General features: G+C 46.4%; 1 protein-coding gene across 3 annotated transcripts; it reads right to left on the bottom strand.

The window, feature by feature from the left end:
• Positions 1-338: 338 nt before the first annotated feature.
• On the bottom strand, positions 339-26,040 carry LOC126519869 (P2X purinoceptor 4-like). 3 transcript variants are annotated; one of them, XM_055065549.2, is made up of 11 exons: positions 25,763-26,040; positions 24,474-24,657; positions 22,424-22,495; positions 22,267-22,351; positions 11,543-11,645; positions 10,653-10,742; positions 5,833-5,974; positions 4,673-4,803; positions 3,571-3,718; positions 2,959-3,084; positions 339-625 (listed from the first exon to the last, which is right to left on the bottom strand). In XM_055065549.2, the coding sequence occupies exons 1-11, from the start codon at positions 25,924-25,926 to the stop codon at positions 500-502; spliced, it is 1,371 nt and encodes a 456-aa protein (XP_054921524.1). In that variant the 5' UTR covers positions 25,927-26,040; the 3' UTR covers positions 339-499. The 3 variants fall into 3 exon arrangements, with proteins under 3 accessions (XP_054921524.1, XP_050025123.1, XP_054921525.1); XM_050169166.3 differs by having other exon boundaries at positions 2,983-3,084; positions 25,763-25,973; XM_055065550.2 differs by lacking the exons at positions 22,267-22,351; positions 22,424-22,495 and having other exon boundaries at positions 25,744-26,038.
• Between the last annotated feature and the right edge of the window lie 957 nt (positions 26,041-26,997).

Genomic DNA, 26,997 nt, shown 5'->3' with positions numbered 1-26,997 from the left:
ACTCGCACATTTCGAAAAACACCAACGGAAAGTCACGCTCACGGTCTGCTTGGGGTTGGGGGAAAACGAAAACATTTAATCGGGTTGCGTAGCGCAGAGGGACGGACCACAAGAAGAAGGACAAGGCGACACACGGAGCGCAACACACATTTCGCACCCTGCATGTCTCGGCTTGTCTTCCTTTTGTGTGTGTGGGGGGGGGGGGGGGGGGGGGGAGTTTGTGGTTGTTCCCTCTGCGCTATATGCGACTCGATCATCGTGAACGAACAGGCCCAAATTTCCACTATCTTGAAAGCATTTACTTTGATTGAAATGTAAACTCTGAATCGTAGAGAGGCTATCCTGTAAGCTTTTTATTATCGCCTCGCAACCCCTCATCAATCACGGCGAGGTGACACGCGACCGACACCCCCGCGAAAGGCTGTCGGTCGACAGCGTTCCAAGGTGCCAGTATTGATTTTAGTTATCGGGAAATGCTGGGTATCATTCCGCGGATCAGTCAACTGCTGTCTTCTTGCGAGGGCCGGCTGTCCGTACTGCTGGCAGATCTCTGGGCCCGCAGGAAGGGCACCTGGCTCCGGCGCTTGAGTCTCGAACCACCCAAGTCGGGACAGGGCACCTTCAACTGTGGAAGGACAAATATCGGCGACAGGTCGATGACAGCCCACCGACAGCCAACAGGAGTAACGGAGCGGCACGAGAGAGACGCAGACTCAAATAAATCTACAGTCGCGGCTATATAGAGAAAACACAAGAACAATTGGCTAGTTGGCATTACATCACGTGATATGGAGCGCAAACAGGGCACGCAAGACGACAGAGAAGACAAAAGACTCGGCGCTATAGCAACATGGTTTATCGCACACGATAAAGTGCCGCTAGAGGGATTTTGCGTGTATTCGCGGGCTTCTTTCACGCTCTCAAAAACACTTTTATGTAGCACGTATTGAGCAACAGAAAACTATATCGAGAGTTTTTCGTGTCGCTCTACAAATTTCCCATTGACACTTTTAATCTAATTATAATATTTGAGAAGTTGATTAATTAATTAGGGCTAGTAATGTATTCAGGTAGAATGAAAAAGATAATCTGAGCATCTCCAAGCGACGGCAAACAACATTACCTTGGTTCTATCCAGCTACGTGGCATTCGCATATTTTTAAACTCTGGCAAAAGTTAGCTGGGGCACCCTGTATGTCCTCGTACAACAGGAAGGAAAAAATATTGCGCGATCTGACCATATGTTTTCTTGCAAAAGAAAAAAAAAATCCTATTCCTTTCGCGATATTAGCGGCCTTGACAAATGGTTTTGCTGGAATGTAATCAAGGCTGTGGGGGGGGGGGGGGGGGGGGGGGCAGTACATGATACTCTGTTTTCGTTGGGTATCCACGAGGGCACCCTATCACTTGGCACTACATGGTGGAAAGAGGGGAGGAAATATTGGGGTGTCGGCTGGCCCTTTCCGCCCCACTTACCGCTGCCCTCTGACGACATGCGCACGCCTGTGTGTGGGCTCTACCGGCCGCGCTCTCTGATCGCCACCAGGCCTGTTTCGTCTGGCCCGTGTTTCGTTTTCGGATTTCAAATTTTGCACGTCGAATAGGCAGAACGGAGCCGCTGAAGAGGGTGGCTCTTCGCAATAGTGGCACGTGAAGTTATGCTGACGAAACTTCGCGCTGAGCATCGGATTTATCACTGCAGGCGTGATCTGACGCGCTTCCCGATGGTGTTTTGCGCGCGTAAATTATTCGTGACAAACTTCCGAATTCATGATAAACATCAACTCTTTACTGTAGGCCCTTATACTGCATGTCAACAGCGGTAATGTCATTTGATTACTGCAATATGTACGAGAGGACAGAGTGCAGGCAACACGAGTAAGCGACTGTATTGACACTGCTCTTTGCCGTTCGTCATGTCGAACAAAGTTCTTCGCAAAGTATTGTTTGAGAACGTCATGCATGCCTAGAACTAAATCCGATGCGCGCAGAGTGATGGACGGTACGATAAAGCACGTTGTTTTCTCATATTACCATGGCCGCGAGTATGAAGTAAAGAAAGCGATAATCATCTACATGCCGCAGTCAGGTCATACATAGGCCCTGCAGGCAAACCCTTCTCGTCCACGTTCTCCTCTCATCCACTGGCACTGAAATTGTCCGCTAAGACAACTCTATCATTATGGCAAGTTTCATTTACTTGTCATAATTAGTTACTTCACAGTGAAGTTGTAAACCTTACAGAATTCCCGTCTGCTGTGAATACGGAGGGAGTATGGTTACAGAAAACGTTTGTAACTCTTGCTTTCTAAAAAATATCCCGAAACAAATTATGTGACAATTAGACGCTAAGACGGCTCTAACGTTACGCCGAGTTTCATCTACTTTTCGCAATTACGTAGTTCACAGTGAAGTTGTAAATATTTTGGAATTCCCGTCCGTTGTCAATACATGGGCTTCTACACAGCCTCATGTTCTTAATAATAATAATAATAATAATAATAATAATAATAATAATAATAATAATAATAATAATATATATATATATATATATATATATACATATATATATATATATATATATATATATATATATATATATATATATATATATATATATATATATATATATATATATATATATATATATATATATATATATATATATATATATATATATATATATATACTTAGATGCGTCGAATGAGGTAAAACACCATAGCTTCGCTGCTCGTCCTTCTTCACACAGTGCACGGAAGGGCTGATGAAAAGAAGTTTGATAAGACTAACTTCTTTGCTTTTGGTGTATTTCGTCTTTGTTCTCGTCCTAAAATGTTGCGGAGTCGATTCTTTATTTATTTATTTATTTATTTTTTCGGTAGAGAGAGAGGGGGGAGGGAATGAGGCAGTTCACAAAGGCAGTGGAAGCTTCTCCCTAGAAATGATAATGGCACTAACGTGAGACACTGGAAGGTCGCTTACGTTGCAACTGTCCCTCTTCGAGACAAACTTGAACTTCTTGGCTTTGTAGAGTTTTTTCCTTTTGTCGAAGTGGACAGCCACGAAGTCGCACAGCACGGTAGCCTGCGTACGGAGGCATCAAACGATCTCAGCCGTCGCTAAAAAAATTACGCTAACTTGTTGCCAGATATGTTACGCTCGTCGTGTACACTTGTGAGCTGCGAGCAGAGCTTGAGGCGCAGCTGAAGGAGTTGCATTTTATGTAACTACAGGCCCCGTTCAAGAAAGTTGTACGTATTCAAGAAAGTTACGTTAAAGGAAGTGCATAAAGCTGGACCTGTCGCGATATTGCGCAGCAATAATATCGGCGCCGACCGAACCCTGAGATGTGTGTGGTATAGACGACGACGCTGCACACACTTTCGCAAGCTGTTCTGGTTTTGCGCATTTAATTACTCTGCAAACAGTTTGCTTTCTTGAAGCAACATCATGGCGCATTCGTATATGCTCGACGTTACGACATTGCAAACTTTCAAGCAATCCCTCTCGTTCTTCGAACGATCGGGCGAACAGTGTCTGAGCTTGGATGATGGGATGCGGGATTCTCACCACCGCGAGCAGGCCGAGCCCCGAGCCGAGCGTGACAGCTATGGGGATGATGCTCGTTCTACCCGCTTCGCCTCGCACCAGCACGACGAAGTTGATGCCGTATGCCTTGACCAAGCTCCGGCTAGTCTCGCTGTAGTACTTGGCGTACCTGCACAATGCATACGCTTGGTATAATTCGAAACAATGAAGGGACCGGCCATTAACGCTGCCAATTACATCTGTGGGCGCGATAATTAGTTATAGTGCCATTACAGTACATTTAAGTGTTTATGTTTTGACACTGCCTTCACTTTGAACTACGTAAATTACATAAGCGTTATTGTATTGTTCACAGATCCCTTACGCATGACTCTTATTATTCTATGCCAATCAATTAGTAAAGACTAACGAGGTCACTCCTCACATTGGTTTTCTGGCCTATAGTTCGTAAGAAAATAAAGTAGCTTATCTTCACCCGCCGTGGTTGCTTAATGGCTATGGCGTTGGGCTGCTAAGCACGAAGTCGCGGGATTGAATCCCTGCCACGGGGGCCGCATTACGATGGGGGCGAAATGCGAAAACATCCGCGGTACTTAGATTTAGGTGCACGTTAAAGAACCCCAGGTGATCAAAATTTCCGGAGTCCCCCACTACGGCGTGCCTCAATCATAAAGTGGTTTTGGCACGTAAAACACGATAATATTTTAGTAGCTTAGCTTCGAAAACATCACGTTTCACTGATGGCCCCACGCTACTTTGTCACTTAATACTTTTCTGTCTTTTTCTCCCTTTCACATCGACAGAAAGCGCGCGAAAGCACACATTTCCGTCGGCTATACATCTTGGCACCGATCATTGCTGATGACACAGCTTTCAAATGAGTTTTGCTGCTTGTATACATAGATTCGGTCGCTGGCGCCGAGCGCGCAGAAATGCGCCGGGAAAAAACGAGCCTTTCTTATAAGCTTTCCATTCGGCCCTTTGTCACTTTGTGGATTCCAGTTGTTCTTTAAGACCACCGGCCACCAGTTGAATTTTGTAGCAGGAGCAGAAGAACTCTTCTCGCTCCCATAAAATTGTTGTTGCCATCAGCTTCCCGTGTGAACTGTTAATAAATAGTGACCTGAAGTTGAAGCCTTGTGCAACCCTGGCGTCCGGGTCGTCCAATCTCAGGAAGGAGTAGTCGGGAAGGCAGTGCTTGGGATCGTAGTCGAGGTCGCAGTCCCAGGTGATCATGATCTGTATCACCCCGCCCTGCAATGTGTAATGGAGTGGTGACGGAGCAGAATGCATCATTCATAACTTCGCTATTCATCGTGCCTGCGCGACGACGGCATTCCGCCCCCATCGGGGCCACCGAACCCGCGACCTTGTGCTCGTCAGCAGAGCGCCGTAACCACAGAGCAACCGTATAGTGGGTGAGGCCTAATACAGTAATGCTCGTGCATTTAAATTTAGGTTCAATAAGAAAATTCAGGTGGTCATACACTTTACGATCTTCTCTCACAACTGCAGATGTATCTCTTTAGGACGTTTCTTCATTTAGTAGATATCTGTGCCCTGAGACCTTTGTTTCCTATTTTATGAAATGTGATTGCGTGCTTTATACCATTTTCGTTTCTTAATATTCATTCCTTATTATTATGCTGTAGTTTATCCTTTATACGTCTTTTGCAATATGCTCCGTTCTTTGTGATCTTTCATAGTCATTTAAAGCAGCATCCGCGTTAGGCTCGCTTAACCTCGCTTGCAGCTTTCGCTTAAGTCTCTCTAAAATCAATCAATCGATCGATTGACCGATCCATCAGGCCTGCGTACTCCAGACGCAAACGGCTCCGCGCGGAGGACGCTCAGTAAAGGAGGTACTATTGATACGCGTGCAGTGGGTGCATTCGGGGCACGATTATGACGCATGTTTGCTGATCCTGTCTGTACACTCCTAACCAAATGCACACCCTTTGGGGTGTATATTCGCCACAACGATAATCGTCACCTGTCTTGCTTGCGTTTCCTTCCTTGAAAACGCTGCGCTCGCTACGTTCCTGTCGAGAATGCTCTGTCATGCGGATAACGGGCATGCCGTTCGTGACTTGGAAATATCGGGCTCGCCGCGTTAAAGAAAGGCAATGCAGACAAGACAGATGACCGTTATTGTTGTGTGGCTTCACGTCGATGTGATTTGGTATTATCCCTTCTTTTGAAATAGAAGCAAGGTGTTCGATCGGTGCTCGGAATTCATTTTTTTTTTCAAGTCATAACAATAGAAAAAACTGAAAAAGGCACCTTTCGCGCCATCGTGTCAAAGTCCGCGCCAGCCTGTTCGACCATGTCGCCGATGCGGAAAATCGGACAGAGAGACGACTTGCTGGTCTCGTGAAGGCAGGACCTCAGGTACGACGCGTTCACCCGGTCGGGGATGTTGCGCCTGCGTGGCGAGCAATCGGCCAACTCACAAGTGGAACACTCGCGCACACCTTCCCCGAAGATCGCGCATCTGAAGTCGCCCATTGTAACAATGTACTACATGTCTTCCTACGTAGCCCCACCCGGACAGCACGACATTTGTAGGCCGTGTGTTCGTAAAGCTGCGGCGGGAACGAGTTGCAGCGCAGCTCACTTGTGACAGTACACTATGAGGCCGAACGAGTCGGCTGAGAACAACCCGAGTAGAAAAAGAAAAGCTATAGATTACAACAACCACACTTCAGTTATGTTCGACATCCCATTGATGGAAAGCCCAGATATAACGACAGCTTTTTGAAAGCTTGATACTGATTGACACGATTCACGCCACCTTGTTATGGATATATACGAGGAAAGACGGCTATAAATAAGTAAATAAATAAATAAATAAATAAATAAATAAATAAATAAATAAATAAATAATAGAAACACAAGAGACTTTTTTGGGAACTGTGGGAAATGCTCACGGCAGCTCAAGGCATTTACGTGCTCCACGGGCGCACTTCCCGAAATGTGCAAAAAGAAAAGGGTTGTGGTAAAAAAAAGAAAAAGGAAAAAGAGACAAGAACGAGACAAACGAACGAAGTCACCTTTGAAATACATGTCTCGTTACCGCTACCTCAATATTATTCTCGCTGCAATATATATATATATATATATATATATATATATATATATATATATATATATATATATATATATATATATATATATTCAGTTTATAGAATTTTAATATACTCGCCTGTGGGAGATAGCACAATTTTAATCCTTGAACTGGATTACTCGATGATGCGTACATTACTTGCACGAGAAATCGAAATTTATAATCGAGTAATTACCTAGTTTCACGAATAATACGTTTTTACTCATTATTTTACGGCCCATATATTGTAAATTACCAATTGTTGCCGGTAAGCTTGCACGGCTTGTCGACTTGGAACGAATTCTGAGGATGGCGCCGGTTTCGAGATATGGGCGGCCAAACTTGAGGCAAAATGCAGCGTGTTCCACTCACTTTATTAATAAACCGTCGTTTTATGGAATGAATCACTAAAGTAACCGCAACTCCAATGTATTTGGTCGCACATCTTAGAAACGAATATCTCGGAACTGGTGCCGTCCTGAGAATTGGTTCTAAGTAGAGACGCCTTGCAAGCTTATTAGCGACAATTCATACATCTAAAATTTCAATATCAGCCCTAACGTAATTAGATAAAAATTATTTAGTTTTTTTTTTTACTTATAGCCGATTATGCATTTTGATTTCTTGTGCCAATAAAGTTCACCTCTTCGAGTAATCCAGTTCGAGGATTAGAATTGCGCTATCTGCCAACAAATAAAGAAAAAGCGGCGGTATAGCTAAGGGAATTCCCGTGGTTCCTGCGCTCTCTTCCGTTTACCATTTGCTTTGTGCCAGGGCGCGCGTTCATTATTATATCACAGAAACGCTTGAATCCCTTGTTTCATTTTCCGCGTTACTTGACAGCGCGGAAACGGCTTCTGAAATAAAGGTGCCACGTGCGCTCCGGAACATCGTTTCGCATGCAGCCGCCGCAGCAGACGCCACGCGAGCGCACGTTGATGGGCGTGACTCGGCACAGGATGGTGCCGAGTCACGCCAGACGAGCCAAGCGACCGCACGTCTGGCGGCACTACTGTCGCCTTCACGCGCGTTCGAAAACCGCCGTGTCACGATGAGACGGCGCGCTGCAATATGAGCTCCAGACGACTGCTCTGCGAAAAAAAGAAGCGTGTTTTCAGGTTGCTGAATGTACGAGCGTCCACCCTTTTCCACGTTTTCAAATAAATGCCTATCATGCCTCAAGCAGACGTATCTATAGTTTTCTTTTTTAATACACGGTGAAATTTGTATTGTAAATTTGTGATAAGCCGCAGTGAAAAGCTTTCATATCTACAGGCTTCTGTTTTGCCGCATTGTATACTCTGGCCCGCCATTGTCCTTCTTATATCCCGGGTGCTAACGTCGTCAAATTCCGCCCCATCGGCGTATTCTGTAATGGTGGCATTTTGAGCGAACCAGACGAGTCCGTAGCATGAAGCACCAAATCTACTGCAGAGATGGCAACTTCGCAGGAAAGTGATCAGCGCAAACGGCAAGGGACAGCGGAACATGACAACGAGCGCTGACTCGCAACTGCTAATGTTTAATCTAGAAGAGCACTGGCTATATAACAGAGGAAATCTATATACATACGCGTACATTGAGCTGGAAAAAAAAGCAATACAGTCGCCCTTCATGAAAAAGAAGTAACGTATCTTGAGTGCCGGTAATAGGATTCATACGCTTGGTATATAGTATCGTGCTTTCCGCTTATGTTTTGTTTTCATTTGTTTTGATTTCTTCAGGCTCACAGCCCGATTGCTAGATTTCCTTGCTATATTGCCACTGTTCTTTCAAGCTGAATTACAGTTCCGAATCGGCGCTTGCTTTCGTCACCTTCCACTGTCCCTGCCAAGACGCACCAACCTGCCCAGCGAGCAATTCTACTGCAGAGCTGACGCGATGGCGAATTCGACAATGTGGCGGTATGTGACAATGTCCATGCAGAATAGCACCCCTGCTATACTTCTATTGAGGAACACTGCAAGTTCTCCGGGTTCTGGCGCCAGCGTATCAGTGATTACAGCCACCGGCGCTATCGGTGAAGACACATCCTATATATATATATATATATATATACGAGCGCGCACTGCAAAAAAATCACCGCTCCCTCCAGTCCATGAAGGTATGGTCGAACAGCGAACCTGTGCTAATTACACCGAGTGTTACACCATGCAAGTCAAACTTCGCAAGCAGTATATACATTGTACATCTTTTGTTTCACCATTCTTTAACCTCATTTACGCTTTTGCGTGCTTTAGGAGTTATCTTTTTTCGGTTCTCCCAGCGGGTTTTTCCCCATTTTCTTTCTTTCTTGCGCGCGTGAGGTTACCGTCTGTGTTTTGTCGTGCTTTTTTTTTTCGCGTGCAAGTTGCTCCGCCTTTCTCTTTTTTTTTTCTTTTGCTGACGCTCGCGGTCGGCAGCTTCTTCCTCAGGAGTACGCACTACTCGTGGTCTTCCCTAGTTGTAGCTGGGATGGAATGTTGTTAAGAACGGCCCGCTGAGGTGCAAGTTTTGCCAGCCAGTTGCGACAGCGGCGTCAACTTTTCTTGGACAATGCGTCACGTCCGCCACTCTGCGTCGCGGGATTGCCGAGATGAGTTCGACGAACCAGGCTTTGTGACGGAATCCGCCACCGCGGATATGGTCTGCTGTGAACAAGGGAGTCCCCGAGGGAACGTAGTTTCCCACGCACCGTTCCTGACGTCAGCCCCGACGTAAGCACTTCTTGCTGACGCAAGAAGTGCCGGCAGCCACGCGCTCCTTTTCAATCGCTGGGCACTGTTCGTTGGCCGCAAAGCGCCAGCATAACATTTGTTTCTTTCGCGGCAACGTGGAATCAATCGTCGATAAATTCGATGCCGATTTGGCTCAATCGCCGAAAATACGCGGTGTGACAACCGTCTCTATGGTATATGATTCGCGTGTAAGATGACATTCTCACAGGGGAAAAGGGGTAACTCGAACCCCTTTCCCCCTGTTGAGCTTTTCTTTTCCTCTCCTGCTACGTCATGTGGCCCCTTTTTAGCGAAGTCCGACAACGACGACGGCACAGGGTCCGCATAAACAGCTTCGCTGTAAAAGCCAAGCACTTGTCGTGGTTTTAGTGTGCGCTGGCTCGGTAAACCGAAATGCAGGCACGTGCCGACGACGCAGCACTCGCGAACCTTCTTGTGCGCCAGATAACTGAATCGGTACATACGTGGCTGCGACCATGGGATTAACGCCATGGCGCGCGTAATCCACGACTCGTGTTCTCCCAGAGATAGTCGCTGCCATATTACTAACTATATGTAGTCACCCTAGCCAGCTGCATGTCACGTCTTTTGCAGCGTTCGTTTCCTTACCTTCGCCGATATTACCGGTTCTCAGCAGTCAGCGTGGATGTCTTATCGACCATAAAAGCCCATATCGGCCCCGCGCGTGCATGGCTGCTGTGAAAACACAGCTATATAGGGTCTTATTTTGTAAATATTATTTTCATGCGATTCTATATGTTTCTTATCATTCGTGCCGCCTAGTGATCGATCACGGCGATAATGAAGGCGCGGCCTCGTGCTATTCCTTCCTATATTTTCGTATATATATATATATATATATATATATATATATATATATATATATATATATATATATATATATGCTGTCAACGTTTCGGTCGTCCACTGTCATCACGTAAGAAATTTTGTTTCATCCAGTGTAGGGCGCTACTGCATCCTGTTTCCCCTTTTCGCGGGGTGTATGTACTACGTACGTATACCATTCATTGGAAGAGGCAATCTCGCGATTAGCGTAGTTGGTCAGTTTGGATTAGCGTAGTTGGCGTGGTTGGTTGGAGGGGGAGAAAAAAACAAGAAAAAAAAAACGCCAACGACGTGCAGTCACATGATGTACGTATACATACAGCGCATGCAAACAGAGGGAGGGAGTGAGGATACGCGGCACTTCCCGTGGAGATCATCTTTAAACATGCGTGTCCCATATGTACGGTACAGCCGATGAGACGATATATGCCTACCTCCGTACTTTGAATAAAGGAAACTGGACGTAGTTTTTGATGAAAATCGTAAAATTGCGTACGCCGGCCAAGAGTCCTGCCCCATTCTTCCTGGAACGAGAACGAAGAAACAGATGTCAATATATAATTTAAAAAAAAGAATGCTTTCTTAGAAAACATTGATGTGGGTTAGTTCGCCGTATGCGGTAAAGATTTATTGCCCGTATTAAGATCATATCAATTACATGTGCGTATGACGCCCTTATTAAAATTATATAAACGTCATACCGCTTATAGTGTATACGCAAGGGGCGACAACATTGAAATGCTTTCGCGTTACGCCCTCTGCGACATTTATTTATCTAAAAAAAGAAGTGCTGCTGACGTGTCATGACGAGCTAGGTCAACAACACTTCTGACCAGCCAAATGTAACAGTTTGTCAAGGCATGGACAAATAATAAGAATGTCGTCATGGTTTATTCGCTAAAGAATAATGAAAAAGAAAAAGGCGACACGTTTTTCCTGTTCTATGTCCTTGTTTTAACGCACATGGTACATTGCGCTATAGGACAAGGACGAAAAATATGGAGAACGTGAGGGCTAAAACCACAACATTATTATCTGCCCGCCGTCAAACGGGGGCGTTACGTGCATCGTATTTATTTTCTATGGGGTCACAAAATGGGAACACGCGGTTTATTCTACTCGCAAGCGCCCGAAGCACATGCGTCATCAAACACGGTCAGCCGGGCCGGGAAACGCACGAAAGTGCGCGAATGTTCGTAATTAAGTCATCTTAAATGTATGTGCACACACACAATCTCCCGATGCCTGACCGCAGGTAATTACGATGCAATGCAGACACGAGCGCACAGCTCACAATCGGACCGGTATACTGCAGGCTGCTTACAAGGGGAGGACGTGCCTTTCCACGGGGCACCAGCCGCGTATCTCGCAGACGTACTGGTCTTCGTCGGGGTGTGCCGCCCTTACGCAGCGCCCCGTCATGATGCCTGCGTCATGTCAACGAATCCGTACATTAATTACGTCACAGGCGGGCACGCGTACAACGAGCGCGCGAGCTGAATACGTAAGTGTTTATCAACAGCCGACACACGGGGTCGTGTTCTCGGTCGTTCACTGTCGGAGTATATATACTTTCACTTTTGAGCGGCATCACGCCCAGTTCAATCAATAGGATCGGGCATCCTGTCCGCTGGCACATCGAATGAATGCACGCCGAAAATTACATCCCCGAAAGTGGTCTTGCGAGAATGTGGCCCGTGCTTTGTCGCTGGAGGACATGCATTGTCTGTTGGCTCTATATATGTGGTCATGATGAGCCCCCCCTCACTTTATTCCCTTCTTCTCTCGTTCATTCACAGCGAGTGTCTCGAATCTGGAAGCCTTGATGTCACTATAGGTATACGAGGAATTTTTAGCCACGTGCCTGATCTCCTAATTTCACGTGTGACGTGACTCCATCAGGCAAAAAACAATGTTCCACATCCGCCCACCATGGCTCCGAGTGGCGCTTGTTAACACTCCCAGGCTAGATTTAGTAGACATAAATACCCAACCTTGTACCCAAGCTTGTGGACAGATTGGTAGCCGTCGACGTATCACAATTGGTAGTGCAACGCACGCGTAATGCGGAGGTTGGCGGTTCGGTTCCCACCGCCGGCAAGTTATATTTTTGTCCAGTTTTTAGCGGCCGTGGTTGCTCAGTGGCTATGGTGTCGGGCTACTGAGCACGAGGTTGCGGGATCGAATCCCGGCCACGGCGGCCCCATTTCGATGGGGGCGAAAACATCCGTGGTACTTAGATTTAGGTGCACGTTGAAGAACCCCAGGTGGTCGAAGTCCTCCACTACGGCGTGCCTCATAATCAGAAAGTGGTTTTGGCATGTAAAACCCCATACTTTAGTTTTTTTTTTTTCGTCCAGTATCATTTCTCTTGTCTTCATTATTTCGACATTTCAATTTCAACCACAGCCTCATTTACCTGACGCTTTCCTTCACTTCATTGTCCTGTCAGCTGTTAACGTTCTGCGTGTCTCGCCCTAACCTGCGTAATCCTAGCATTTTCTACGTGAATTCCTTTTGCACCTCTAGCGCCATAACATGTGTTGTAACATAACAAAATAATTTGCGTGATGATCTTGATATATTCAGCTCTACTATTTGCTCACTATCTGTCTCCTGTCTGAATAACTCAATTTTTTTGTTGCGCTTTGTACCACTGTTGTTTGAGATATTCTGTCTTGTTTTTCGGTTTTATCTTCTTTGTGTAACACAAGTGCACCAATATTAAGGCCTAAAGCTGTTCTTGGGCACTTTAAGAAAAATAAATTAATAAAAGAAATTGTCAGTTGACTTTATATGGTCATGATTAGCAAAAATCGAGCACCTCGGTCTCCCTTACTCGCTCGTATATCAGGGGCGTAGCCAGGGGGGGGGGGGCTTATGGGGCTTCAGCCCCCCCCCCCGAAATTTTTTCGTGCTGACATGCGCCGCCGACCAAAACAACTCCCGGCGCCAGAAATCATGCTCGATTTTGTCTAGAATGTCCTTAATTGACGCTCGAAAAGACATTTTAGCGTGAACATTGCTAAATCGGGCTGGATTTCGCGGCAACGCCCATGCATCGGGAGTCACATATCGTAACGCAAGGAGCCCCACCGAGCACAAAATTTCAAGGGCGTTTTGAAGGCGAGCGGGCTCGTTTCGGCATCTCGCGGAGGCCGCGGAATCTACGGAGCGCTTGGATTTCAATTTTGAAACGTTGTGGGTATAAAGATCTCATAACATTTTGATGCGAAAGGTCCATTGACATTTTCAAAGTCGTGCTTTAGATTTTCAATTCCGGAACTTTTTGGGTTTAATGCTGTTGTAAACATTTGAAGCCAAAGGTGCATAGACTTTTCTAAAGTCGTACATCGGGCCATACAACAAGACAAACCGAATCAACATACTATCAGACAAGTTGACAAAGCACGCAGCGAGGTCCGATGAGACAAAGCGTTGTGGTGGTTCATTTGTGCCGTCAGGTCACAGAAAAGAATATGAACATTGTTTTTTTCACCTGCGCCAAAGCATCCATGTCAAGACACTAAAGCCACCATTGTAACTAAGTTCTTATTTATTTTTCTACCTAGACTTTTATTCGCGAGGATATTTTGAGCCTCTTTGTCATTTCCTTTCTTTTTTCTTTTTGTTCTCGCAACCCGCGGGCTGCCGATCCAGCCAGAGCGCATGCGTTTTTCTCTTGCAGCATCGATAACCGCGCGGCGCACTTGGATGCGCGTTTGTTTTTCTCTGGCCGACTGCATTTTCGCCTGGCAGAGTTTTGGACGCTTTCTGGCTAGCAGACGAGAAAAAGAAACAATGCATAGTCGCTCGCCGCCAGCACTGCGGGGACTCGATGGATTGCAACGCGTTCGCTTGAGCGCAACCTCTCCGGAAAATTTTGTCTCGCCGGTGTAGGATGCCGAACAGTATGCGTATGGTTTCCTGTGGACCAAGCGTCACACGTTTTCTTCGATATTCCTTCGGTAGCCACACTAGGTGCCCAAAGTAGGCATTCGATTGTAGCCCAACATGCTGTCCTTTGCGCTATTCTATTTTGCCGCCCCCCGCCCCACGAAAGAAAAAAAAGAAGACATTGTTGCGGCGCAGCGAATTTTCGAATGGTGAAAGTTCGATTTTGTTACTTCTTTCGCGGAAAGTAATGGGCCACGGAACGCTTCAGTTGCCGGATACTATTATATTATTGCGATAGCAGCTATATGAAGACTAGAGGCGTATTCCTGCCGTTGCCCTCATGTTCCGTATAAGTAAAGGCCAAGGGCGATAACATCGTGACCGCGCGCCGCATGCTCTATGTGCGAGTGAAACCATGGGGGGGGGAAGGGGTGAGCCGACGGTGGTGGCTGAGTCTTGTGTGCGCAAGGGAGAAAAGCGCGGAGGAAGTGCGCCGCCTTCCGTCGCACGCGATACATTTTGGGAGTGGAGGGAGGGGGGCGGGGTGCTGTGATCTGTGAATCTGTGGTTTCGCAGCCTGTTTATTTGCCTTGTTTGACGCATAATATATAGTGACTTTTTCTTGGGCACGTAGATTTATTGGTGACTTTAGCGTATATTTAAATATCTTGTTGCGAGGTTTTGTGCATATGCGCAGTGAACATTGTTTCCAGTGACAATTTTTTGCCCTGTATCAAGCTGTATCTTCACATTTGTATATTCCATTGTATCTTCGCATTTCTAATGTACGAAGGCGAGTCAAATGAAAGTGAGAAAACCCGCCCCGCGCAATAATGGTTGGGTTCATTATTTTCGAGGCATGTGCGTAGCACATACGCATCTCATTTACAATTGACATGCAGAGGTGAGGTAAAATGTTCTTTAATGCTCTCATACACTGGGTTGAACACGGGTGTGTGACATAATGGACACTCCGAAAGTTGAACAGCTTGGTGTCGTGAGGTTTTTGACAAATGAAGATGTTTCCCAAAAAGAAATTATTTGCCGTATGGCTGCCGTATGCGTTGAACATTGCGTTTCATTGGCCACTATGAAGCGTTGTAGCAAACTGTTCAAAGAAGCAAATGAAAGTTACAAAGACGATCCATGGCCGGGCCAAAGCCACCGTGCAATCACCCCGAACACAATTGAAAAGGCCGTCGTTCCTCAGTGGCTATGGTATGGGCTGCTGAGCACGAGGTCGCGAGATCGAATCCCGGTCACGGCGGCTGCATTTCGATGGAGGCGAAATGCGAAAACACCCGTGTACTTAGATTTAAGTGCACGTCAAAGAATCCCAGATGAGGGTGACGACTTTTTGTCTGCAATTGTGACCGGGGATGACTGATGGTGCCGCTACTACTAGCCTGAAACACTACAGCAAAGCTTACAGTTGAAACATTTGAATTCACCACTCCCAAGGAAAACAAAGGCCGTCATTTATGCCGGAAAAGTGATGACTTCTTTTTAGGTCTTTAGGAGCCACTATTGATCGAATTTTCTAAATCTAGAGAGACTCTAAATCGTTTCAGATATTGTGAATGGTCGGATCGGCTGCGTGTCGCAATTAAGAACAAACGACGTGGAAAATTGAGCATTGGGAACATCTTGCTTCACGACATTACCGGTTCCCACGTCGCTGATGTGGTTAATACAAAACTGGCAAAGTTCAAGTGGGAAACGCTGCAACATCCCTCATGCAGCCCAGACCTGTTGCCTTGCGTCTTCCACATTTGGTAAAATTTGAAGAAACTGCTCAAGGGAACCAGATTCGTGTCGGAAGATGACGTGCAGTCATTTACGGATTTTTGAGGCAGCAACCCAAGGAGTTTTATGAGACGGGAATTACACGACTCGTTAGTGGGACAAGTGTCCAAATACTCATGGTGACTACTTTTAAATAAAGTACCCCGTTTGTCATATATTCGCATTGGCTCACTTTCATTTGACTCGCCCTCGTATATGTTGCAGAACTCCTGCTTTTTATATGTGCTCTCTGTTGCGACTATAATTTCGGAGCAATTACTCGCAATACACAACCGGTGACAGCTGCTCCTGCGCAATACATTCTAACAAAGGAAAGCGTCATTGAGATTTTCCCCTGGTCGTTGCATATGTACGAAAATGTAAGCAAGGTTGTTGAACGACACACACACACACACACACACACACACACACACACACACACACACACACACACACACACACACACACACACACACACACACACACACACACACACACACACACACACACACACACACACACACACACATATATATATATATATATATAATCTTAATCCCTCGACTAATTCTATAAGAAGGAGGCCGAGCTGCAAAGTGAGCCCCCCCCGAACGAAATTTCTGGCTACGCCACTGTCGTATATATATATATATATATATATATATCAAAAAAAAAAAGACGAACGTTATGGGATATATACTTACTGACGTTTCGGCCGGAGGAGCAGCTTTCGTCGGAGTGAATGCAGGTGTAGTGGCGTCACAGTTGTATATCTAGGCACCAGACACTTATCACTTTGTCCCACACGAACATGCGCATAATCAAGCCATAGACAAACGAAATACAAAGCGACTAGATGGAGAAAAAATTCGAAAATAGCCAGGCAGTTCTAGAAAACACAGCAAATAGGCAACGTCACCACATGTAATCGCATAATCATGCGGTGCTAAAAGAAGCAAAAGCTGCATGCGAGTAAAGGATAAAGGCTAGCGCCGTATTACGCACTGCAGCAGAAAGCAAGATTTTAAAACGCACGCACGGATAGATTTAACAACGCACACGTGGGGAAAAACCGGTATATCATGCATTATAAGACCAAAGCTTTCTAACGTCTTAAAATTGCAATGGTGACGCCCGTAGCATCAGTCATCATGCGAACCGTGCAGCTCAAGCCACAGCCGTAGCTGCCAGCCGCCGGGCACCAATCGGAACTTTCCCAACATAGAAAAATCTCGTACAAAGCGCCACCGTGAGCACGTGCACAAGAAGATATATATATATAAACTCGTCAATCTAAATTAGTGATGCAGGTTAGTTTTCCGATATTTCGTTAATGCCACAAGAAAGAACTTTGGACTCGTATATCAGATAAGGTTCGTGGACTAGACAATCGTGGTGAGAAGGAAAACCAGATTCCAGTATGGTCACTCTAATGCCGTCGAAAGAGTGTCAGTTGTGCATAGGTGTTTTAATTAATTAATTTAATTATGGGGTTTTACGTGCCAAAAACACTTTCTGATTACGAGGCACGCTGTAGTGAGGTACTCTGGAAATTTAGACTACCTGGGGTTCTTTAACGTGCACCTAAATCTAAGTACACGGGTGTTTCCGCATTTCGCGCCCATGGAGATGCGGCCGCCGGGGCCGGGATTCGATCCCGCGACCTCGTGCATACCGGCCCAACACCATAGCCACTAAGCAACCACGGCGGGTTCACACAGGTGTTTTGACAGCGGAAGGTGCGGGAAATGCTTTGCGTAAGAACGATGATTATTAAATCGGATTCTAAGCGGCGTTTCTATTTGACCAATATATTGTAGGTGGCACGTACCATACTCAAGCAGAGAAATGGCTTTCGACGTGTCACAGTTGAAGCTGCCTTTGATACGGAGCATGAAGTTTGAAGCCGAGCTTTTCGCTGTTATTGTAATTAGCATATGTGGGCATGCTTTACAGCGTGGCTTGCTGTATGGACTACAACCTGCAGCTACGCAGGCGCCTATATTGGAGGCTATCAAATCGCGAATGTTTTTTGAGCGTCGGTACACTACTCGCGGTGCCTCCGGAAAAATTGTTCGAAGTCTTTCACTTTAGTCTCGAATGTCTTGATGCCGTGTAATATATATATATAAAATTGGGATTAATTTATCATTTATTTAATTAACTTGGTAAGTACAAGTAATTTCCCCTATGTTTTCCTTGGTGTCTCGTTCCTCCCATTATCATCCCCCATTGTGACCCTTTTTCTTCACCTCTTCCCCTTCCCTTACGTAGAGTAGCAGGCCAGATGCTCCATTATCCGGCCGACATCTCTAAATTTCCCATCATTAAGATACTTCTTCTTCCTTGATGTCTCTTTTTCGCTGGCTTGGCATGATATATATATATATATATATATATATATATATATATATATATATATATATATATATATATATATATATGGAGAGCAAGGTGGAGAGCAGTAATGAATAAAGGGAAATCAGACATCCACCCGATCGTAGCAATTGCTACAACGGGAACCCATACGGGTTCCTCGAAAGGAAAGCCTCATAGTTGAAGAAAAATTCGTCCTGGTCCGGGACTCGAACCCGGGACCACCGCCTTTCCGGGGCAGCCGCTCTACCATCTGAGCTAACCAGGCGGCTAGCAGATGGCAGGGCGAAGTCGAATTTGTCGACAACACGAAGCAAAGGCAAGTGTTTGACGTAGTAGTTCTGCGGAAACCCGCAAGGTGGAGAGAAGTAATGAATAAAGGGAAATCAGACATCCACCAGCCATTTCCCTTTATTCATTACTTCTCTCCACCTTGCAGGTTTCCGCAGAACTACTATCAGTAATTCCGCAGAATTATATCAGTAATGGCCCCTGACGATCGAAAAATAAACGTCAACAACACCTTTCCGGCGGAAACGACGACCTTTGCTTTCTTTGAGGGTGGTGAATTCGAATGTTTCCATAGTAAGCTTTGCCGTCGTGTTTCAGGCTCGTAGTAGTGGCATGATGGTTCGTCTCCGATCACAATTGCAGACAAGAAATCGTCACCCTTATTGTGATACCGGATCTGATTAGTAAAGGCAGCGCCGAACTTCTCCGTATTTTGGCGATGGTTCAACATCTTGGGCATCCATTGCGCACACAAGAGCCGATAACCGAGATGTTCATGAATTATGGCGTGAACGGTGACGGTGAACCGCACCATGACATATGTTCACACGCTCTGCCAGTTCATCGTTGCTTATCCTCCGTTCCTGTGTCATCAGCTCATCAACCTTTGCAATATTGTTAAGGGTGATTGCACGATGGCTTTGGTCCGGTCTGGGATCGTCTTTGCAACTTTCACATCCTTCTTTGAACTGTTTTTTCTAACGCTTCACAGTGGCCAATGAAATGCAATGTTCAATGTACACGGCAGCCATACGGTGACTAATTTCTTTTTGGGAAACACCTTCAGCTGTCAAAAACCTCATGGCACCACGCTGCTCAACTTCTGGAGCATCCATTACGTCACGCAACCATGTTCAACCCAGTGTATGAGCGCATTAAAGAACATTTATCCTCAACCCTGCGTGTCACTTTTGTAAGTGAGAGATGCCTGTGTGCTACGCGCAGGCCTTGCAGATAATTAACAGAACCATAATTGCGCAGGGTAGGTAGGCTCACTTTCATTTGACTCGCCCTCGCATATTAGAAATGCGAAGATACAATGGAATATACAAATGCCAAGATACAGCTTGATAAAGGGCAAAAAAGTGTCACTGGAAACAAAGTTCAGTGCACGTATGCACAAAACCTCGCAGCAAGATATCTGAACATACGTATAAGTATCGAATAAATCTACGTATCTAAGAAAAAGTCACGGTGTATAATGTGTCAAACAAGGCAGATAAACATGTTGCGCAATCACAGATTTACAGAACCCTAGATCCCTCCCCCATTCCATCCACTCCCCCCGATGTATCGCCCGCGACGGAAAGCGGCGCGCTTGCTCCTCACTTTTCTCGCTTGCGCACACAAGACTGAGCCACCATCGTCGTCTCACCCATTGCAGCCCCCCATCCCCCTCCCTACGTGAATCGCACATACAGCATGCGGTGCGCGGTTATGATGTTATCGCCCTTGGACTTTATGCGGAACATGAGGGCGAGGGCGACGGCAGGAATGCGCCTAGAATGTCCATATAATTGCTATCGCAATAATATAATAAGGGTATCCAGCAGCTGAAGCGTCCCATGGCCCATTACTTTCCACAAAAGAAGTAACAAAATAGAACTTTCACCATGCGACAATTCGCTGCGCCGAAACAACGTTTTTTTTTCGTTTTTTTTTTTGTGGGGCGGGGGCACCGTAATGAAAAAAAAAAAGCGAAGGAAAGTATGTTGGTCACAATCGAATGCCTACTTTGGGCAACTCATGCGGCTAATAAAGGAATATCGAAGAAAACACGAGACGCTTGGTCCACCAAGAACCATGCGCATACTGCTCGGTATCCTACAACGGCGAGACAAGACTTTCTGGAGAGGCTGCGCTCAAGCGAACGCGGTGCAATCTGTCGAGTCCCCACATTGATGGCGGCGAGCGACCATTGTTTCTTTTTCTCGTCTGCTAGCTCGAAAGCGTCCAAAACTCTGCCAGGCGAAAATGCACTCGGCCAGAGGAAACCGAACGCGCACCGAAGTGCGCCGCGCGGTGGTCGAGGCAACACGAGAAAAACGCATGCGCTCTGGCTGGCTCTGGCAGCCAGCGGGTAGGGGAGCGAGAACAAAAAAATTGAAGAGGCTCAATGTGTCCTTGCGATTAAAAGTCAAAGTAGAAAATAGAAATAAGAACGTAGTTACCTTGGCTGGCTTTAGTGACTTCACTGGATGCTTTGGCGCAGGTGAAAAAAAATTTTGATGTTTCTTTATGTGACATAACGACACGAATGCACAACGCTTCGTCTCATCGGGCCTCGCTGCGGGCTTTGTCAACTTGTCTGATAGTGTGTTCATTTGGCTTGTCTCGTTGTATGGCCCGATGTACGACTTTGGAAAAGTTAATGAACCTTCGGCGTCAAATATTTATGGGAACATTAAACTTACAAAGTTCCGCAATTGAAGATCTATAGCACACGTTTGGAAATGTCAATGCACCTTTCACGTCAAAAGTTTATGAGACCTTTATACCCATAAAGTTTCGGAATTTACATCCACGCACTCCTTAGATACCATGATAGAGTGTAGATTCCGCGGCTTCCGCGAGAAGCCGCGGCGAGTCCGTTCGCCATCAAAACATCCTTGAAACATTTTGCTCAGATAGGGCTGCTTACGTTATGTGACCCCCGGGGCATGGGCGCTGCCGCGAAATCCAGCCCGAGTTCGCAATTTTTGCGGTGAAAGGGCTTTTCGAGCGTGAAAAAGACGTTCTAGACAAAATCCAGAATGATTTCCGGCGCCGGGGGTTAATTTGGTCGGCTGTGCAAAAGAATTTCGGGGGGGGGGGGGGGCTGAAGCCCCATAAGCCCCCCCCCCCCCCGGCTGCGCCCCTGATATATATATAGTACTGTGAGAAGGTGGATCGTGGGAGACACACACAGACACTTATATACAGGGTGTTTCACTTATTTCACGCTCGGAAAAACACTTTTATGTAGCCCGCATCGAGCAACAAAAAACTGTATCGGAGGTTTCTGATGTTTCTCTATAATTTTCTCATACACACTTTTAATCTAAATATAATATTTGAGAAGTTGATTAATTATTTAACATTAAGTATGTAATTAGGCGTGATGCAAGAAACAGTTTGAGTACCTCCACTCGACGGCAAACAGCATTACCTTGGTTCTGTTCAGCTACGTAGCATCTGAATATTTTTAAAGTTTGGCCCAAGTGAGTTGAATACCCTCAGTATATAGGGTGTTTCAGAAAATGCGTTGTGAATTTTGTATAAATAAACAGAATTATGCGATAATTCTACAATTTTCTCGGGATTGCTTTTACCACAGGGGCGTACATTTTAAATGACTCGCGGCAGTCATTAGACAGGTTCTTGTGAATATTAGACTTAGTTTTTTTAGTGAAGTAGTCAGACAATTGATCCTAACGAAAGACTTGTAACCCGCTATCCGAGGAGCTTAGAGAACCAGTTCCAATTATGCAAAAAGCTAACGCTGCTAATTTCCTCAGCGCAATGAATTCCTGCCATTTTCATTCATAAAACCGAGGCTGAACTGCCGAAAGCGCAACTGTCACGCAGACGCCCATTTTGGTGCGACGTGACTGTTCACGCCTCACCGTCAGGCTGGCGCATGAAGCGGGCGAGGTCGAGCTGCAATCTGCACCGATCTTGCTCGAACATCTGTAGCGGCGAGTGGCATACACTACGTACCGTGTCCACGTCTCAGGGAGGCGCCTCTCTTGCAACTTGTGGTGTCGTTCTCCGATTTGCATCTCGCCTGCTTGATGCTCAGTTCCTGAAACGCAACGGATGTCCTCAAGCCCGCGACGCAAAGAAAAGTGCCCTTCGTTCCCTTTTTTGTGCTTACCTCAGGACAGGCGCTTATAGTCTGGTTAGGTGTCAGTATAACGTTCGTCGTAATGAAGAACTGGTTCGAGTCCTGCAATTAATGGCAATGGTGAGAATTGTATTCTCTCTCGAACACTTCTGCAGATATCAGTTTCATTGTGAGTTGGGGTGTCATTTATTTGGCTAAACCAGTGGAGAGGATAAGACAAAATGAACTGTCGGCAGGCACATTTGTCATTCTGGCTAACCAATAAGGGTTCGACTGGTGTTAGTTGGCATGACATCGTTCTATTCACTGCGCTGTACTGTTAAACAAAGGACAAAATACGAGAAACGGACAAACGCGTGTGTGTGTCACGCACATGTTGTCAGTTTCTTTTGTTTTTGTCACGACTCACTTGTGTAACAGTGTAGCGGAGTAAAAAGAACGGTGACACTACAGCTAAAGTCCACACGAGCCGTCCGGCCAGTGCATGCTGCAGTACACGAGGGAGGCGAGGGTGCAAGCTTCTTCTCCGCCACCTGTTCACCGAGATGCGCCCGCGTATACTCCAGCTCGGCCTAACTCGGATAGGATAGGGTCGCTCGGGCTGGAGTAAATAAACCGGCGATCACTGTTTATATAGTACTTGCTCTGTGTGGGAGACAGATCATGGTGGAATTTCATCAAGTGCGGGAATCGAACCGAGGGCCTGCAAATCGCGGTTCCGACACTCTGTTCCTGTGACGCGGTGTAGCCCTGTCGCTATGGCGTTGCGCTACACTGAGCTCGAGGTAGCAGGTTCGATCCCGGACGTGGCGGCCGTGCTCCGATGTGGGCGGAATGCAAATAAACGCTCTAGTACCGTGCATTGGGTGTCCGGTAAAGAACCCCCGGGGGTGAAAATTAATCCGGAGCCACCCGACGCGGCGTGCCTCATAATCAGGTTGTAATTTTGGCACATCAAACTACAGAATTATATTTGAGCAACTACGTGCATTGCGGCGAAAGTCGCGTCAGTGAATCGTGGTCGAGAACTAGGAGAGGGGCACGTCCGTTTCCTGTCGCTGATTGAAAAGTTTCAGAGGCGCACAAAATACAAGAAGGAAGACCAGACAGGACGAGCACTCGTCCTGTCTTCCTTCTTGCGTCCGCCTTTTTAATGATTTTCTAATTTTCTATGAAGGGTGGTTCAAGTCGGCTTTCGTGTTGGCAAGTTGGTCAATTGTTTTCATTTTTCAGTGTTTGTACATGAGCCAGAATATGGAGCGACACAGCCGTGGTGTTCGGTAAAGAGAAGGGCATTGCAAATGCTATACTTAAAAGGACACAGATTGAAGATTAGTTTCGAAAATTTCTGAATTTATTAGACTAAAAATAACTGTTTTGAAAGGTTAGTAGGTTTTGAAAGGTTGAAACCCCAGAAGAGACCGAGGGCAAATTTTTCATTTTTGAATTACGTGGCCGGACTGCGGCGCATGTACGTGATGGATTTCAAAGTATTTTCTCGATTGCCCTTTCTCAGCAGGAAGAAATTCTTGAGACTCACTGGCTTGAGTCCTTTGTTCCTTTAGAATGAAATGCAATCACTGTTTATTGGTGAACTATTAAATTCCTATGCAAACGCTGTTCCTGAAGTTATTTTTAGGAAACTCTGTGATTCAACTTTCATGACATCACACGCAGGAACTTCAACAGTTATTTCTTATGATCCTGGGATCGACGGAAACCCGTCTGGTCGCGAAAATTCATGGCGGGAAATGTCGAGCACCGACTAATCGTTATATATATATATAAAAGAAAAGTTTCGGCCCTGCTACGGGGACCTTGTCCACAATGTACAAGAACCCCGCGTAGCGCAGAGCCGAAACGTCTTTTGTTTTCAACGATTGGTCAGCGCTCGATATTTCCGCCAGTCATTTGTTATGCTCTTTTTTCTGGCTCACCAAGACTCTGTTCACGCTAAGACTGATGCTTATGGCGCGTCAGAACAATTCACCAATCCAGCCTGAGATCCGTCTTTATTGCCTCCTCGACGTAGCTGCGCTTGCCCATCATTTCAACAAGAAGCAAAAGCCGAAGCACTCACGTGCGGCGGTACGACGATGTCCTCGTTGTCCCACATCCTGCGGTAGTGGCGCGTATCCCCGAGGGCCGGCTTGAAGGCGTCCTCGGAGAGGGACTCCGTGGACAGCGCGCCCTTCACCTTCACCGTCACAGCGCTCGTGCAAGAACTGTAGCGCTGGTAGCCCTTCTCGTAGATCAGGGCGTATCTGCGCCAGGAACGTGGTTTGTGAACCGAAAGCTGCCGGGTAACAACGGACACCGTGCTCAGGAACTGCGGCGTCGAGTTCCTCTCACTCGCGTAGCACTTCTGCCCGAGAATTACGAGCTAACAGTGATCGCTATCCCAATGGTAAGCGAAATAAATTGATAAGATTTTCGCTACTGGTCGAGAAGCCAAGCTGCCATCTTAACTATCTAGAAATGAAAGAGGGTATTGCCATGTCGCCAGTGGCGCAGCCGGCAATATATGTGGATGGGGGGAGGGGGGGGGCGCACTTGACCGGGGCGTGGCCAGGCAGTCGGGTGTTGTGAATGAATTCTGGGGTTTTACGTGCCGAAACCACGATTTGATTATGAGACGCGCCGTAGCGTGGGACTCAGGAATAATGCTGACCTCCAGGGGGTCTTTAACGTGCCTCCACTGCACGGGCCACACGGGCGTTTTTGCATTTCGCCCCCATCGAAACACGGCCGCCGCGAATTCGTGCTGAGCAGCGCAATACCATCGCCGCTAAGCCACCACGGCGGGTGCGCGTGTTGTCGCACGTCGTTTTATTTTATACAAGGTACCCTGGCACAAATAAATTTCGGGGGTGGGAGAGACGTTTATATCGACGGAAGAAAAAAGTGAGATGACACATGTAGCGACACAAATGGGGAAACAGATAGACTTATGCTAACGGTCATATAGTTTCCAATAGGCACGCATAGCAAGCCAATAAGTGACGCGAAACACATAAGTGAATTCCCGAAATTTGTTGTGTCTTTTTTTTTTTTTTTTTTTTACCAATACCGAAACAACCTCTCTCCCTTTCGAAAGAATCAGGGGCTGTATATTGCCCACGGATCACTTTCGGATGTACCACTTTCAGTGTCCATCTATTGGCAGAATGCCAGATGCCCTATAGAGGAGACATGCTGACCACTGCGTCACAAAAAAGCAAATCCAGCGTCCCCGAAAGCGTTCCATCGATTGACACCAGAGCATGCTCTATGTGATCGACACGACCAATCACTGATCGCGTTGCCCAGCGAAGCTCGCTACCACGCCGTCGCGCCCAGAGTGTGCTTGCCTCAGCGAAGACTCCGCACCCTATGATGAAGCCTATGATGACGAGCTGTATGGTCCGGTTCAGCAGGCCAATCTTCCTGTTGCCGATCTGGACCACCTTAAGCGTCCGGTACTCGAAGAAAAACGCCGAGAACACATGGACGGTAGCCGATTCGACGGCGGCCAACGCCGCAGCGAAGCCCATGTCTGGCGAGTGTATGCGCGCAACGGAGTAAGCAGTCGCTAGCGCGTACGACACTGATAGGAAACGTCGCGCCTTGTGACCTCGCTGTCTATCGCCGAACCGACCATTTTTATTTTGCTGGGGCGTTGTGCTCACAGTGTCACCTATCAGAAAATGAGCCCGTATATAGGGACGACTTCAGAATACATAAACCCAATGCACCCGTGTTCATAATTGTGTAGTTGTCAGTCAATCCTTAATCAGTATAAGAGTTTTAGCTTGTCCGCAAACTTACTGTTTGCGGGTTACCGGGTTACCGGAGACGTAAACGGCGGCCGGGTTGGTGGCTCAAAGCACAGCCAGAAAAACACGGCGCTATTATTGCAGTAATTCAGTATATTCTTCTTCGCTGCTGCGAATTCTCGGCAGCGGCGTAATCGTGAGCACGTTCTCTTTTAATTTTTTTTTTCCCGGCAGTAACGCTCATCTAACACGAAAACGGGTATAAATCATTGTATGAAGCATCACAAGATGTCGCTACCAGCGAACTGTTGCTACCGCACACCTCTCCGGTAGCCCTGTAAACCACAAACGATAAGAAGCTTGGGGACAAGCTAGAACTGTCTTACGCCGTTGATTCCTTAGTGACCAAGAGTCTAACATATACAGGGCAGTATGATTCTATAGATTACATAAAGAACATGGAGATGTATTGCCGAAAGTGATCATCCGAGAATGTTGGCTGCTGTTATAAGTGCACAATAAGTAAGCATCTGTGTGACGCTGCATGCTACAGATCAATGCGCACTGGCTTATATAGGGTGGCGATAAGGAGTACGATATGAAGCGAAGCAACTAAAAAAAATTATGAAAAATATTGATTGCTGGTAATACTACTGCCTTGTGACTTTTACGCTGCCACCAAGTCAGCCATGTAGTCGTGCAAGTTATTCTAAACCACTTCTGAGAACGGGCGCAAGGCGCCCAGGCCTGCGGGCCGGCGCTCACTTGTCCTTGTTCGCGTTTTGCGGCACAACTTTGAAAAGTGGCAAATATCGCTGCGGAAAGCGTAGCGAGCTCAAAACGTTTGAA

Source organism: Dermacentor andersoni, chromosome 3, assembly GCF_023375885.2.
Source record: "Dermacentor andersoni chromosome 3, qqDerAnde1_hic_scaffold, whole genome shotgun sequence".
Classification (NCBI taxonomy): Eukaryota; Metazoa; Arthropoda; class Arachnida; order Ixodida; family Ixodidae; genus Dermacentor; species Dermacentor andersoni.
This window is presented reverse-complemented; position numbering and strand designations above follow the sequence as displayed.

Excerpts from the sequence above, each read along its gene's own strand:
- LOC126519869 (XM_055065549.2), bottom strand. The coding sequence starts at position 25,926 with ATGGGCTTCGCTGCGGCGTTGGCCGCCGTCGAATCGGCTACCGTCCAT. Across the intron at positions 11,646-22,266 it reads CTCCCTGAGACGTGGACACG|GCATCATGACGGGGCGCTGC; the intron begins GTACGTAGTGTA and ends GACATGACGCAG. Across the intron at positions 3,719-4,672 it reads GCACAAGGCTTCAACTTCAG|GTACGCCAAGTACTACAGCG; the intron begins GTCACTATTTAT and ends TGCATTGTGCAG.